The sequence below is a fragment of the Idiotropiscis lumnitzeri genome, chromosome 3 (assembly GCF_059441095.1).
Source record: "Idiotropiscis lumnitzeri isolate Australia: NSW breed Sydney's pygmy pipehorse chromosome 3, RoL_Ilum_1.0, whole genome shotgun sequence".
In the NCBI taxonomy this organism is placed as follows: domain Eukaryota; kingdom Metazoa; phylum Chordata; class Actinopteri; order Syngnathiformes; family Syngnathidae; genus Idiotropiscis; species Idiotropiscis lumnitzeri.
The window spans coordinates 8,479,097-8,495,099 of record NC_142393.1 but is presented as its reverse complement, the minus strand read 5'-3'; the positions used below and the strand labels follow the sequence as shown (position 1 = coordinate 8,495,099).

The 16,003-nt window shown below is 44.1% G+C and overlaps 2 protein-coding genes and 2 non-coding genes across 4 annotated transcripts; all 4 read right to left on the bottom strand.

Annotated features, from left to right (window-relative positions):
- Positions 1 to 1,149: 1,149 nt before the first annotated feature.
- LOC148339749 (uncharacterized) lies at positions 1,150 to 11,266 on the bottom strand. The gene is made up of 10 exons (XM_088290064.1): positions 11,131 to 11,266; positions 10,490 to 10,564; positions 5,702 to 7,833; positions 3,799 to 4,789; positions 2,452 to 2,537; positions 2,179 to 2,256; positions 1,947 to 2,093; positions 1,700 to 1,828; positions 1,480 to 1,602; positions 1,150 to 1,266 (listed from the first exon to the last, which is right to left on the bottom strand). Exons 2-10 carry the CDS (start codon positions 10,557 to 10,559, stop codon positions 1,252 to 1,254), a joined length of 3,771 nt encoding a protein of 1,256 aa, XP_088146190.1. The 5' UTR covers positions 10,560 to 10,564; positions 11,131 to 11,266; the 3' UTR covers positions 1,150 to 1,251.
- Positions 1,334 to 1,408, bottom strand: LOC148339751 (small nucleolar RNA SNORD59). Its single transcript, XR_015842716.1, has one exon. It is a non-coding gene; the product is annotated as a small nucleolar RNA SNORD59 (small nucleolar RNA).
- Positions 2,333 to 2,406, bottom strand: LOC148339750 (small nucleolar RNA SNORD59). The gene has a single exon (XR_015842715.1). It is a non-coding gene; the product is annotated as a small nucleolar RNA SNORD59 (small nucleolar RNA).
- A 149-nt stretch (positions 11,267 to 11,415) lies between the features above and the next one.
- On the bottom strand, positions 11,416 to 15,773 carry prim1 (DNA primase subunit 1). The gene is made up of 13 exons (XM_088290063.1): positions 15,506 to 15,773; positions 15,201 to 15,358; positions 15,015 to 15,121; positions 14,854 to 14,927; positions 14,651 to 14,787; positions 14,303 to 14,361; positions 14,110 to 14,219; positions 13,934 to 14,025; positions 13,726 to 13,858; positions 13,564 to 13,633; positions 13,374 to 13,480; positions 12,882 to 12,980; positions 11,416 to 12,797 (listed from the first exon to the last, which is right to left on the bottom strand). The coding sequence occupies exons 1-13, from the start codon at positions 15,627 to 15,629 to the stop codon at positions 12,778 to 12,780; spliced, it is 1,290 nt and encodes a 429-aa protein (XP_088146189.1). The 5' UTR covers positions 15,630 to 15,773; the 3' UTR covers positions 11,416 to 12,777.
- Between the last annotated feature and the right edge of the window lie 230 nt (positions 15,774 to 16,003).

The window sequence follows — 16,003 nt, the reverse complement described above, 5'->3', positions numbered from 1 at the left end:
AATTTCAATAAAATTAAAAAAGACATCTAAAATGGAATTCATAAAAGTGACTGAAAAAAACGGTTTATGAAAAGTATTTGATTTGTTGGCTATTCTGTTAATTAAAATTGATGACAAACATAAATATATGCGCTGATCTCTTTGTCATTGTTGAAAAATGACGAGAATTTTTTTTAGGTTCGGGCATTCGGGAATATTCTCAAGGGGCCCAAAATCCCTGATAAGGCCCCTGGGTACAGGAATCTCCATTCACGTAACACAAGAGTTCCAAAGAGCTTTTTCCACCAGGTTGTCAGAATTCTCAACTCTCTACCCTCTCGAGGTTGACATCAATCCGCTCACCCCTTGATCTTGCACTGTTTTGCTCACCGTTGACGACTCATCTCAACAATACCCCAAGATGCAACAATTTTATAGAGCGCTAATATTTTTCAACTACTCTATTAAACTTGATCAATACCATAAATCTTTATGTTAATCAATGAAAGCTCACCATCATAATGTGGCGATTAGCCAAGCATTCACCCGAAAAAACGGAGAGGCAGATATGACTAAAATATAAATCCCACAACCAGAGGGCAACATCATGGCTTCGTGGGCTAAACTAAAGCTTACCGAGTTGATTTAAAAGCTCGAGACTAAAGCGCCAACTCACTTACCTCCACGCAAGCAGATGGTGTACTGTACTTTATTGCGCACGTCTACCTTCCAAGTGGACTCAAAGAAAAGGGGGCGGGGCCGTGGAACACATTGGACAAGCATAGTTTGCACGCAGATAGGGAGTTTGCACCAGTTTTAATCAGACTACAGAAGAATCCCAATAAACTCATGTGTGCGCTACGACTAAGAAATCCACTATGAGTGGCCGGCAGCAAAATAAAATGAAAATAAAAATAAGGCAGCTACTACTTTTCGCGCACACGTCATAGAGTACTTTTGTCGCCACGCGTCCGTGCGCTGATTTATTGCTCAAGCCGAACAATATTACGGTGTGACTTTGAGGCCATCTTGTGGAAGCATTGAGGTGGTCTCAGTTTTAAGTTAAAATTTTTTTAACTCGACTTCCCCATTAAAGTACCGTAAATTGTCGAACCTTCAACTAACCAATTGAAGAAATATATTTTTTTCTGGAAAAAAGTACAAACAACATTTTCATATTGTTAAGTCACATTTAATTTCCATCTTGGGTATAAATTCTATAAATGAGCGAATCAGCAACCTTTCTTCAAACACGTCTTGCCAGGGTCCATTTTACATCGTCAACTCCTGCAATGAAAATAAAGTTGGTCAGCAACAATTATTTGTTTCCTCATTAAAACAATTTAAAAGCATCTCTACTCAGGACAGAAGTATTGGCTTCAGTTTAACTCAGAAGAACGAAAGTCACTGTCTTAATCATCACAGCACAGTGGTTTGAGCAAACCATTTGACATGGAATCCTCAAGTTAAGAAACTTAAGAGAAGGTCCGGAAAACTTACCATAATAGCATTAACAATGTCGTTGTTGTTGTTCTTGAGGGCGCGTACAGCCTTTGCCCGCGATACGTTTGCTTGTGACATGACGAGTTCAATGTCCTTAACCTCAACTCCAGTCTCATCAACCTACAACAACAGGATGAGTGAAATATTTAGCGGGAGGAAATAGGGGGTGTGGGAGTGTGGTTTTTGCCCATTGGCCTAATATTAAATTCATATTAACCTCTTCTTCTTCGCTCTCCTCCTGTACTGTTGGCGTCTGTGTATTTTCCTGGATGTTTGATACAGCTTCTCCTTGCACCTTGAATTTTTCTGCAGCAGCCAGCTGGGCTTGCTGAGAGAGATCTTCAATCTAGGTTAGAAGAGGGTGGGAGGGTTGGATAATCACAAAACAGTGCAAACAGTTTGCTTACTAACACCACAGAACAGGATGACCTAAAATAAAAATGTGCAATTACTTAGCAACATACCTTAGCCTCACCGAACACAATGTATGTGTCTGATGCGGGGCTCTTATAGACGTCTGGTTTTGTTATGACAAACAAGATGTTCTTGGACTTGCGAATTGTGACTCTGGTGACACCTGTTACCTGCCTGAGACCGAGCTTTGACATTGCCTATGGGGGAAAAAATATCCATACTATTTGGGTCTTGGTTGAGCCAAGTCAGCGCAAAGGAAACATCACACAAATTTAAGATTACCTTTCGGGCCTTCTTTTCACTGCGGCTTTGTTTGGCTTTGCTGACGGGTTCCTCATCTAGTTCAGCAGCAGCTGCAACCTACAGGAAGTAAAGTGTTCATCCCTATATGAATGTGAACTCAGAAATTGAGCAACTCTGATGCAAAAATAAAAACTCTTCTCAGGGCAGAAAGGCTGGCTTCAGTAGGCTCAGAAGAACGAAAGTCAACTGTGTAAATCATCATCAAGAGTCAAAAGTCATGTTTTGGAAATAAAAAAGATGCTCCCAAATCACCTGTGCTTGCTGTGTCTGTGTTTGTGCAGAGTCCTGTTCCTCCAGCTCAGGGACCGAGTCGTCACTCTCCGATTCTGTTCCAGAACCTACGATTTTGACCAAAACAAAGTTAGTCCAAGCTATAAGCAAGAAACATCTGCATTACAGTGTTCCCTTAATTTTCGCAGGTTATACGTTCCATGATTCCATCAATCGTTAAAGGTAAACTTCCTTAAAGTAAAGGGTGACTTTTTTTGATGTGGGGTTAATTCAGGCCTCTATTAAGCTATTACAAACAGCCCAGATGTTTTCCACCCTTCTAAACACTTACAAATTACACTTACTGTCACTTTTAAAATGCATAATACAGACGATGTAAATCCGTTTACCTCCGGCAAAGTTCTTCTTTGTCCTCAATTTAGTAATGGGAATAGTATTAAAAGTAAAAGTAGAAGAAGAATGGTAGTCATGGATTTACTGCGTTAAAAGGCGTATTAACCCACCAGGATTGTACGTTTGGCTACTATGTGACGGGGGATTTCGGTTAAGGTAAGGCATTTTAAACTAAAAGGGAAAACTTTTATAAAGTTATTAAGAAAATACTGCATAGTCATTGTGTATTGGGGGAGGCTCAGCACGCTCTGCTCACAATTCCTGAATATAGTCTAAAATCAGCAGTTCAGACTACAAGTGTTTACATTCCTTGTATTGCTTGACGCACTGAGCCCCATTTGGTGTCGTTTTTTGGGGAGCACTCTGAATAACTCAATGGCACATTTGAACAACAAACAGTCTGAGTGAAGCAGTGCACTCAAAAGCATATTTTTCTGAACACACCCATGATGAGGGAACGGGGATATTGGGAGCGACGAGCTTTAACCATCATAGTTGAAAAAGGATAATAGCAAGAAAACTCCGCCCAATAGCAAGGTAAACCCACAATAGATGAAACTATGGTCACAAATGAAAACTCTGCAATACAGTGAAGCCGCAATAAACAAAGCTAAACAATAAGAAGCAAGGGAACACTGTAATCCTACACAATGAGAATCGTTTAGTTTTGCTTATTTCAAACTCCCTCAACATGTTCTGCAGTACATATTTTGAAACTTGCCCCCACAACCCTAAAACTATATTTAAAGACTGACAAAAGGCACAGACAAAATATGTAAAACAATAAATATCAGGAAAATGGCTAAAAGTTGTTACAGTAAAACCTATAATTTGCATAACATTGAGGAATATTACGGTTCAAGAAGAGGAAATTGTGATTTAAACAATGTGCTGATGCTTCAGAATATGAGAAACTACCCAGTCAGTGACAGGAGAACATACAGCAACAAGATAGGAAGAAGGAAAAAGAAATACCCGCATCATTCTTGATCACAGTCTCCACCTGGGCTGGGATTTTATCAGATGTGGGGGAAGTTTTGAGTGATGCGACAGAATTTAATAACTCAACATCAGGTTGGACAGGGGCAGCCTTTGCAAGGGCCTCAGCAAATGTAAGTTTGCGCGATGTTGGGTCAGGGACAGGAGAATCAGCAACCACTTTGGTTTCAACAACGGGTTTATTTTCTGCAACAGACTTGAGTTCAGCCTTCTGAACAAGTTTGTCAGGCTGGGCCACAGTCTGTTTGTCCTTCAAGTTTGGTTTTGCAGCCTTCGTGGTTGCAGACTTGTCCTGAGGGGCTGGAGTGGGAGTTTCCACAGGGACATGTTTGTCCTGCAAGGTTGGCTTGGTGCCCCCCATAGGAGCAGGCTGGGCAGCCTTGTCTTGTGGGGCTGGCTTGGCAGCCTGCACAGAAGTGGACTTGTCCTGAGGGGCAGGCTTGGCGGACTTGTCCTGAGGGGCAGGCTTGGCGGACTTGTCCTGAGGGGCAGGCTTGGCGGACTTGTCCTGAGGGGCAGGCTTGGCGGACTTGTCCTGAGGGGCAGGCTTGGCGGACTTGTCCTGAGGGGCAGGCTTGGCGGCCTTGTCCTGAGGGGCAGGCTTGGCGGCCTTGTCCTGAGGGGCAGGCTTGGCGGCCTTGTCCTGAGGGGCAGGCTTGGCGGCCTTGTCCTGAGGGGCAGGCTTGGCGGCCTTGTCCTGAGGGGCAGGCTTGGCGGCCTTGTCCTGAGGGGCAGGCTTGGCGGCCTTGTCCTGAGGGGCAGGCTTGGCGGCCTTGTCCTGAGGGGCAGGCTTGGCGGCCTTGTCCTGAGGGGCAGGCTTGGCGGCCTTGTCCTGAGGGGCAGGCTTGGCGGCCTTGTCCTGAGGGGCAGGCTTGGCGGCCTTGTCCTGAGGGGCAGGCTTGGCGGCCTTGTCCTGAGGGGCAGGCTTGGCGGCCTTGTCCTGAGGGGCAGGCTTGGCGGCCTTGTCCTGAGGGGCAGGCTTGGCGGCCTTGTCCTGAGGGGCAGGCTTGGCGGCCTTGTCCTGAGGGGCAGGCTTGGCGGCCTTGTCCTGAGGGGCAGGATTGGCGGCCTTGTCATTTGGGGAAGGCTTGGCGGCCTTGTCATTTGGGGCAGGCTTGGCGGCCTTGTCATTTGGGGCAGGCTTGGCGGCCTTGTCATTTGGGGCAGGCTTGGCGGCCTTGTCCTGAGGGGCAGGCTTGGCGGCCTTGTCATTTGGGGCAGGCTTGGCGGCCTTGTCATTTGGGGCAGGCTTGGCGGCCTTGTCATTTGGGGCAGGCTTGGCGGCCTTGTCATTTGGGGCAGGCTTGGCGGCCTTGTCATTTGGGGCAGGCTTGGCGGCCTTGTCTTGTGGGGCAGGCTTGGCGGCCTTGTCTTGTGGGGCAGGCTTGGCAGCCTCGTCTCGTGGGGCAGGCCTGGCAGCCTCGTCTCGTGGGGCAGGCCTGGCAGCCTCGTCTCGTGGGGCAGGCCTGGCAGCCTCGTCTCGTGGGGCAGGCCTGGCAGCCTCGTCTCGTGGGGCAGGCCTGGCAGCCTCGTCTCGTGGGGCAGGCCTGGCAGCCTCGTCTCGTGGGGCAGGCTTGGCAGCCTCGTCTCGTGGGGCAGGCTTGGCAGCCTCGTCTCGTGGGGCAGGCTTGGCAGCCTCGTCTCGTGGGGCAGGCTTGGCAGCCTCGTCGTGTGGCGCAGGCTTGGCAGCCTCGTCTTGTGGGGCAGGCTTGGCAGCCTCGTCTTGTGGGGCTGGCTTGGCAGCCTTGTTGGCAGCCTTTTCAGTTGGGGCTGTCTTGGCAGCCTTTTCAGTTGGGGCTGGCTTGGCAGCCTTGTCTTGTGGGGCTGGCATGGCAGCCTTGTCTTGTGGGGCTGGCTTGGCAGCCTTGTCTTGTGGGGCTGGCTTGGCAGCCTTGTCTTGTGGGGCTGGCTTGGCAGCCTGCACAGGAGCAGGCTTGGCAGCCGGCACAGGTGTGGACTTGTCTTGGGGGGCTGGCTTGGTGGCCCCCACAGGAGCAGGCTTGGCAGCCTTGTCTTGTGGGGCTGGCTTGGCTGCCTGCACATGAGCAGGCTTGGAAGCCTTGTCTTGTGGGGATGGCTTGGCGGCCTGCACAGAAGCAGGCTTGGCAGCCTGCACAGGACTGGACTTGTCCTGAGGGACTGGATTGGGGGCCTCCACAGGCGCAGGCTTGGGGGCCTCCACAGGCGCAGGCTTGGCAGCCTTCTCTTGTGGGGCTGGCTTGGCAGCCTTCTCTTGTGGGGCTGGCTTGGCAGCCTTCTCTTGTGGGGCTGGCTTGGCAGCCTTCTCTTGTGGGGCTGGCTTGGCAGCCTGCACAGGAGCAGGCTTGGCAGCGTTGTCTTGTGGGGCTAGCTTGGCAGCCTGCACAGGAGCAGGCTTGGCAGCGTTGTCTTGTGGGGCTGGCTTGGCAGCCTGCACAGGAGCAAGCTTGGCAGCCTTGTCTTGTGGGGCTGGCTTGGCAGCCTGCACAGGAGCAGGCTTGGCAGCCTTGTCTTGTGGGGCTGGCTTGGCAGGCTGCACAGGAGTGGACTTGTCCTGAGGGGCTGGTTTTGTGGCCCCCACGGGAGAAACCTTATCAGCCTTGTTTTGTGGGGCTGGCTTGACAGCATTTCCAGGAGTGGATTTATCCTGAGAGGCTGGCTTGGCAGCACTGACATGGACATGTTTGTCCTGCAAGGCTGACTTGGTGGCCTCCACTGGAGCAGGCTTGGCAGCCTCGCCTTGTGGGTCTGGCTTGGCGGCATGCACAGGAGTGGACTTGTCCTGAGCGGCTGGTTTGGTGGCTTCCGCAGGGACACGTTTGTCCTGCAAGGCAGGCTTGGTGGCTTGCGCAGGGACACATTTATCCTGCAAGGCAGGCTTGGTGGCTTGCGCAGGGACACATTTATCCTGCAAGGCAGGCTTGGTGGCTTGCGCAGGGACACATTTATCCTGCAAGGCAGGCTTGGTGGCTTGCGCAGGGACACATTTATCCTGCAAGGCAGGCTTGGTGGCTTGCGCAGGGACACATTTATCCTGCAAGGCAGGCTTGGTGGCTTGCGCAGGGACACATTTATCCTGCAAGGCAAGATCAACAGGAGCAGGCTTGGTAACATTCACAGGCTGCACAGGAGCAGACTTGGCCTGATGGGTTGGCTGAGCAGCCTGAACGGATGGCTTTGCCGCCTCCACAGAAGCAGGTTTGACCGGAGCGGCTGATTTGGTCTCTAAACCGTTCGGGTTGGCCTTAGTTTGAGATATTATAATCGTCTTTTCAGTGACAGTGGAAGCTTTAATTTCTTTAACTGGAACAATTTTCCCAACAGGCACAGCCTTTGGCGCCAAGTCAGTCTTGAGTTCCTCTACAGATACCTGCTTAGATTTTGATTCTACTTTAGATCCTTCTAAACGGCCAATAGGACTACTTTGGTTTAATATTTTGCTTGGCCTTATAGGTGGAATGAGTGGTGGTAAATCATCATCAGAAGGAACAGAAGCAGGTGTTAAAGTAACTTGAGATGATTTGGAAGGGCTAGAAGCAAGAGAATCTGAAGCGACCCCTGGAGATTTTGTAGTAACTTTAGGGGCTGCAACAGGTTTTGCAGCAGCTGGAGATGTATGTTTTGGCTCCGTTGGGGCAGGCCTGACATCAACAATTTGCTTAGTATCCACAGATTTTTTATTTCCTTCCATGACCTTGACATCCTGGGTGACAGATAGAGGCACAAAGGCCTCTCCTTTTTTGACTTTATCTTGTTTGCCGGCCTTCACAACTTTTGGGGCAAAACGAATACCAAGATTAGCTGAAGGTGAGGAAGCTAAGGGGGATGGAAGTGGTGATAGGGGGGCTGAGGAGGGAGTGGATTTTGGTGAGGTAGGAGAGGAGGATGAGGCAGACATAGAAGAGCGTTTCCTTCTGCCAGGAACGGCCTTTGGGGCAGAACCCTGAGCAATTTTAGCATCTTTGCCTTTGGGCTTTGCAGGGCCAGAAGCTGTCTGGGGTTGCTGGGTGGAAGCTGGGGCAGCAGATGTTGCTGAACAAAAACAAATTCTTTTATTTCTTTCCAAGCAGGAACGTGGAACTCTTTCCCATGCAGGTTAAATGATCAAACCAAGACACAATAATATTTTCAAGGTTACAAAAGTGAAACCAATTTGATGCAAACCATTCAAAATGCAAAGATTATTTAAATTCCACACAGAAAACTGAGTCAGCCAGTTCTTTAAAAATGAGTTGTGCCTGGAAGCTAGCAATAGTTAGCCCACACAGACTACTCTGTGCGTCTGATGGAACATCACATGTGATGTCCTGTTCTGGTATGTTAACATATTGTAGTCTACTGTGCATTACGGCGGCATTGGTCAGGGAACACATTTTTATTAAAAACAAAACAGTTTTTGTATACCCGTGGTTTGAACAGCAATAGCATGTGTGCTATGATGCTTATTACGGTCACTCGATAGCGACCACGTACCATGTGTTGCGTTTATAAACTCGGAAATGCCAGCATTCAAAGGAACACAACATGACCCATTGCCACAAAACAATAATAGCAACACCTAACAATACAGCATAACCTACCCAGATTGTTGGAATATACTGAGGCACAGTGCGAAAGGAGGAGGCAGGTACATACCGCATTTTATACATGTAAATTATATTATGCATACTAGAGAAACAAAACAAAACATTTTCTATTAAGGTTAAACAAAAACAAAATTGAAAATCAATTAAGGTGTTTATTTTACTTTTATTTAGCACAGTACATTCCCCCAAATCTATTCCTATTGTTTGAGTCCCGCTCCAATGGATTGGTGCCCAAGTAAAGTGAAATATGTTTACACAAGCATTTCTTTTGGTATTTATAGGAAGTAATTTGGTTCCATTTAGGGCTGCACGATAAATCGAAATCTAATCGACATCGAGGTTTGATGTAGTGCAATTATCTAATCGCAAAACATTGATTTTTTTTTTCTCCTCTCTCCCCCAACCTTTGGCGTTTGAGTGACACATGAATTAGCCAACCAGAATTGTCGATGCTCGGGTCTCAATAGCGCTGGCCAATCAGTGTAGTTGGCTAAGACGCGTTAGTCTGCGCTCCGGTGCCAACAGTCAACGCAGTCCGACAATAAAACACTACGTGTGCACCAATGTTTTTTTCTGTCATTGCCGTGTACCCAAGTGGATGTAATGGAAGTAACTTCTGCCGTCGTAGACGAGGAGAGGGAGATGCTCGTGCGATAGACGGACGGTACGTCTATTATTTGGGCGTACAGTAGATTCAACAAAAATAAACCTCATCAAAAAAAAAAAAGCATCAGACCCAGAGGCAACACGATTAACGTATTTCAACGTTTAAAACAGCACCACCGATTTGAGTATGAAGCCTGTCAAACAGATTAGAAATAAACAGATGAAGGGGAGGCAACAACTAGCGGTCATTCACGTGCTAAGCTAAGATCGCCAACAGTAGCGTACACGTTTTGAAAAAAATTGGCATCGGAAAACTCCATGTTTACTGTCCGCGATTGTTTTTGTCCGTCTCGCTTGCCGTACTGAGCGGCAGCGAGTCACGGAAGTGCACAATAAAGACAGACAGCGCCACAGCCTTGACTGACATACTGATTGGCTCTTGTCATTAAAACTCCTTAATACGTATTTTACAAACAGTAGCATTTTAATATATTTTAACGTGTAAAATACAAAAACTGCTAATCGAATCGTACTCGCAATATTGGTCTGCATAATCGCAATTGGTTATTTTTTTCTTCAAAATCGTGCACCACCAGTTTCATTTAAAATACACTAAACATTCACACGTTAGAACACCGTGTGGGCTTCATTCATGTAAGATGCTTATGCTGCATTTGAGATCTATTTATTTCATTATGAGACATTTCTTTATTCGAAACTACACTGAAAATGGCATTTTATTTGCGACTTAATGTGGAGAAGGTGCTCTTTTAACTATACAAATTTACTTTTAATAATTTCCCATTGACATAATCTCAGAGAAGTCAAAATTCACAATTTGTGCCTCATAAACATTGAAAAGCAAACTTGCAATCAGGCATGGCACAGCAAGTTTAAATCATCTACACGCAGAAAATTAAAAACTATTCTGATTGTAATGAAGAAAAAACAATAAGAAAAAAAACATCTAAAGATTTTGGTGAAGTCAATATAAGTTAAATTGACTTGAGCTACAACTTGCACAGGCCTGCAGAACTGTCCCATTGTTTCAGTCGAAAGGTGTGAGGTGAAACAAATGAAAATTCGTGGATAGAACACCACATGCTCCTAAAATGGAAGCATCATTAAGTCTGTTTTAGTTGTGAAAAAGCCTTAGTAAGCACACACCACACAACATGCTGTCTAAAACAAATAAAGCTGTCAAAGCGGAACACCACACGTGAATAATATGAGGGGATCCTGGGTTACTCTCTGGAGGCAAGCCAGCAACAAATGTGGAACGTCTAACAGCTGACAGTCAAAGTGATCATCACCTGTTACACGCACACCCAATACAAACCACTCATCTTACACCAAATCAGCCCCACAAATGAAACGCCCAAATTTAGGCCATTCACAAACACCATCGAGTACATGACCAGGCCTCCTCGAGTGCTGTTTTTGAATACAACAATTCTGAGCACATGCTTATTTAAAACAAGTTAAAATATACGAACCAGTCTCCACTTGTGGCTGCTGCATCTCCTGCTCCGTCACTGGGACAGTTTCTGTTGCTTCGCCTGGCATGGTTGCTAACAAAAGACGCAACGGTTACCACATGGACAAAATTGTTAACCAGTAAAATACACTTAGATCAGTGGGTATTAGAATAGATTACTTTATTATTGAAGAAACTAATGTGCATATTCCACGAGTCAGTCACTGTACCCAATAGTTGTCGGGCTGGTTGAGCGAGCCATGCTTTGGCTAGGTTAGCACACTTAGCTACTTTGGGCGATAAACAACTTATTTTAGACGACTTGCGATGCTGGTGATGTTTAGAATTTTTCACCTGAAAACAACCGCTGACCACGAGCAACTAGTTGCCAAACCATGAAAGCCTAGAACCGTTGTCTCGTTAAGAAAGCGGCCCTGTGTGGCTGCATGTAAACTTCAGAGGAAAGATGTTCCCCCATTTTGAGCCGGTTAACGGCAGCAGTACAAAGGCGCGTATAATAACGGTTAGCGTGAGAGGATATAGTGAAATGGCTTTAACGACTAATAAAACTACTTTGATTTAACGTTTGAGACCGTTGATGGCGACCGAAATATTTGGGAAACAGTTGGATGACATTAGATTCACAACAGAGGTACTCACCGACTCAGGATGCTATATCCAAGATGTCCGCGAGAGAGAACTTGTGACCTGCGTTGCAGGCGGATATCCGGTTTGGAAAGCTAAGTTCCTTTTCCGGGTTACTATCAAACTAACAAAAAATAATCATTTAAGGACAACTTCATTAACATACTTTATAAAATGAAGAAAAAAAGTAAAAACATATGTTTCCATTTCAAAAGTCTTGATTTTATGTATGTAATAATGACAAATTTACTGAAATCTTTGCAAAATGTCCAAATGTGTGAGCTGATCCAGAACAGGTGGTGAACTCTTCTCTGGTTGGTTTCCAGAAGAGCAACTGACGTCAATAACCTTTTTAAACTAAGTCATGGCATGGTTGGCACATAATTATTTGAGATAAACGAGACCTTTATCAAATTAATAAAAATTACAAAGCAGTTATGACACGTGGAACGGAGACAATGTTTTTCTAAACAGAGCATAAACCTTCTAATTACAATTTTCACAGGGAGCCAAACAAACATTATCGATCTCCATTCCCAAAATTCTGGAGAGAGAAACAGGATAGGGCAATAGCAGATAGTTATACTTAAAGTGCATTTTAACTCATAACATATTAAATTTATATTTTACTCTTAATGCCGACAAGTCGTAAATTGAAGTTCAAGATAGAGTAACAAACAGAAATTAATTCAGAGTATACAATATTCATGAAAGCTGTACCGGTACATATTGTTAAAAAAAAAGCGACACTGAACAACACTTCACACAGCCAATCCAAGTTCATAAAATGAAATTAAAAAAGCATATGTAGTTTAAATGGCCTGAACAAATAGTTGCATTCCAATGTCTTTATTCTTTGACCAATGAATTGTTTTCTGATTCTATATCACTTTGATTGTACTTTGTGGGCCATTAGGTTTTTAGAGTCTGCATTTAAATAAAGGCCTAAAGTGACGCATGGTGGGAGCATCTTGTCGGGTCTGTCTCTCCTAATACCTAACCAACCCCCTTGCTTTTTCTGACGTAACCAGAGAGTTTATTGAGAAGGTGGAAGGAATTATGAAAAGTCAATATTCTTATGAAATGTTTGGCTTTCTGCTAGAAAGAAAAAAAAAATCTCAGAAAAGCCTATTACAACATCTGAAATTCATTTGGGGTTACTGTAATCAACAGAAGCCCTTCAAAAGGTGCCTGGTGTGTGCTGCCACCAATTTCAAATGAGTTTGAATATGTTAATTCTTGAAACAGCTACATCACCAGTTTGAAGAGGGTGTGGACACTTGTGCAACCACATTATTCCCGTTGTTTAAATTCACTTTCCCTCCTCCTAAAAAAATATTTTTTCCAAAGCCAGCTGGGATAGGCTCTGGCATGCCCACAACCCTCAGCCCATGAGCAGATCAGATAATGGATGGATGGATGTTTACATCTTATCTTCACATACAGGTTTTTAAATGAACAAGTTTAGATCCACTGTACACACTGTAGTAAATAAAATAGGTACTAGCACCTATATCAAGGATGATAATGGTCAAGACAAAATTGTATAAGGTTTAATTATGAATGTGTTGCTGAGTGTGCAGAGTACAGTTAAAGATATCAAAGCCAAATGATGAAGTCATCGCTCATCAGAGAAATGTGAAGATGGTTTATGTAGTCAGCTCAAAATTCCTTTTGAAGATCTGAAAAGTAAAACAATAGCAAGTTCATGACTTTAATACAATATTAAACACCAGCAATTCCTGATTTTACCAAACGAAACATACCACTCTTTCTGAGAAGTTCTCCTTTCCATGACTGAGAGACTCCATCCAAAAAATTATCAAAATACTTAATGTATTTTGCCAGACTGGTTCTTTTGTAATCTGTGAAAAGATTGTCATTGAGTCTGCCGTCGTTTACAGTTACCTTTAGATTACTATTACATGCCAGAAAATACAAATAAGGAAAATGAGCTCATTCATGTATTTTCAAGAGTATTTTTCTCCAAAACAAAATGTGTGTCGTAACTTTGAAATTAAATAAAACAAAAAATCAACAACAAAACACAAACTCAATGGTATTCTTAATGCGCAAGGCAACCTAAAACATTTGTTTTGCCCATCACTGCTAATTATTTCTACACATTTAATCTGTTATGTTCAATCTTTGAATATGGCAGACATTGCAAAAACACAAATGGATAATCTGTATCATAATTCAAATTCTATGTAATTGATTTGAGAAAATGAGTGACAAAAGGTGCAGACTTATGTCACCTCTGATCTTCCGCTTCTCTGTGGCTTCTTCCTCATTTTCCTTGACCTCTACATGATCGTCTTCCACCTCACCCACCTTGACACGATCCAACTCATTGCAGATCAGACTAGAAAGACATTTCAAAATCAAAATGAGAAAATACCGTATCAATGGTGGACACACGCAATGAGATATGAAATTGCTGCATACCTGATTGTGGGGACGTTGAATGGATCAAACGTATCCAGTTCTGTGAGGTCCATGGGAACTGAGATGCGCCCTGATTTAAATATAATTTGAAAAAAATAAAATAAAATGAGATATAGTTACATTGAGACAACTCATCATGAAAGGCAACTTCCTCATATTTACCTGTTTTGGGATGGACACTGAAGGGGCTCTTCAGCAAATGGTTCACCCCTTTACTGACATTCACATCAAGTCGTGGGTAACAATACTGCAACATGATTTCTTTCTCAAAGTGCTGGCCCTTCTTGGCAGCCGCCTTGGAAGAAAAAGCGCATCATTCACCTTCTTATGAAGTTAAGTTCAATTATTTAACACAACGCGAATCGCCAACCTGTTTCCTGATGGCTTGTTCCACAATGAGTTGCCACCTGTTATCTGGGTTCCTCTCATTTTTGAAGTCCTGTTGTAATTCTTTTCGAACATGTAAACCCGAGTTAAGGGTCAGTCATTTTCACATGCAACCAAGGATAAAAGGTACAGATGAGACACACACAGTGTGAAGGATATCTTCAGGCACAAGGGACAGCACTTGCTCGACAGACTCCTTGCAGCCCAGTATGTCCTGTTGTTGCAGCGCATACATGGAAAAGTATTCCGCCACTAGTGTCAGAGATTCTCTGTTGAAAGTACAAAATAGAGACTCAGACAAATATGTGTTATTGGGTGTAAATGAGCATTAAAAAAAACAGCATACCCATACCTAATAAAGGGATGAATTGGCTCCGTCAGCACCACTTTCTTCACAGTCTCCTCACCACCCTGTGAAATGAGCAACCACATTTAAAAATTGACTCGGATCTCAAAATGACTCTCACTACACAAACAAATATACAGGTCTCAGGTAACTAGTCTTATAGTATTCATTTAGGAACCATAAGGTGCAAGGTACTTAAAAAATGTTACTACTGCACTCAATTGTAGTCAATAACATAGCCACTTGATAGCGAATGGCAATTTTCAGCGAGATTTCATACTGCCTAAATAATATACTATATTACTGTAACAAGGTACCCCTAATACTGTTTAGGAAGTGTTACAACGCTGTTACCTTGACCAAAGTGAGATACTCTGCCACTGCGGAACGAGCGGATACCGAAAGGGTCCTGGCAGCTTCATCACACACCCAGCAATGAACTCCTCTTCTTCCAGAATAAACCCACAGGAGGTGCTTGAAACCAAAGTCATCTAGAAAATTGCACTTACAAATTATTACGTCAAAGCCAAGAACCATCTTAACAGACAGTGATATACCTCGAAGAGCTCTGTCAAGGATTCGTATTGCAATGGTCATCAGAGTCCAACACTTGGAACAAATGTCTGCAGCACTGCAATAAAAAAAAAAAAAGAATTGATGGTTAGTATAGGTCAACCCTGAACCGACAGAAGTATAATACACGGAATATTTGAATGACCTGCAACAGCTTCTGACGTCATCATAATCGGTCATGTCTATATCAAACACAAGCTCCTTCTCCAGAGCCTGGAAGCTTCCAGACTTCACCGTGTTATGTTGACTGGGCTGAGAGTAAAAATCAGCAGACAAATTGTCAAAAAAAAAGAAGCATGACATGCTGATTTACAGGATTGTGCCGTCATACTCTGTGACTGTAGACTGCTCCAATGTCAATTTTATAAGGGTTCATCTTCTGGATTTCCTTTTCCAGCTCGTTCTGCGTGGTAAAAGACTGGTAGCGGACGTAGATGTCGTCTTTGAGGGTGAAGGAGAACTCCCGGTTTTGGAAATAGTTTTTCTGCACTGATGTTGCAAATGAAAAAAAAAACAATAAGACATGAGCTTCACTTTTAATGTATTTTCACCACCAAAATTTGTAGCCTGGACATAATAATGAAAGCAACAGGCATGACCAACAACAACAACAACAAAGACTGCTTGGACGCTCACCTCCACCATAGTTGAGCCAGCGGTAGTACTGTGAGAAAGGAAACAGTCGTCGGTAGTAAAGCGGTAGTAAATCCGGTAGACTCGCTGGGTCATAATCTAATGACGATGATGACGTTGCCGGCATTTCGCAATATATTCAGGGTACACTACCACCCTTAATCGGCGATTAAGATATCGAATTGAATGGTTTCACAATAGACCTAAAAACCTCTGTGTGTTGTGCGTCGAACCTAGCGCGGGAAATGCTTCAGTCAGCGCACCGAGCCAATGAGAAAAGAGCAGAGTGATGACGTAGGCGGATATTGAAAATGGGAGTTTTTAAAATGGGTGTATATGCTAACAGAATGTAATTACAAGCTATGACTTAACTTTATTATATATTACAAGATCATAAAAACTATCCTCTATTTTTTTCAGATGACAGCACTCTGTTTTGAGATAAACGACCTAAATTATGTAAAAGAGGTACCGAAGTGCACTATGGGTAGAGGAAGATTT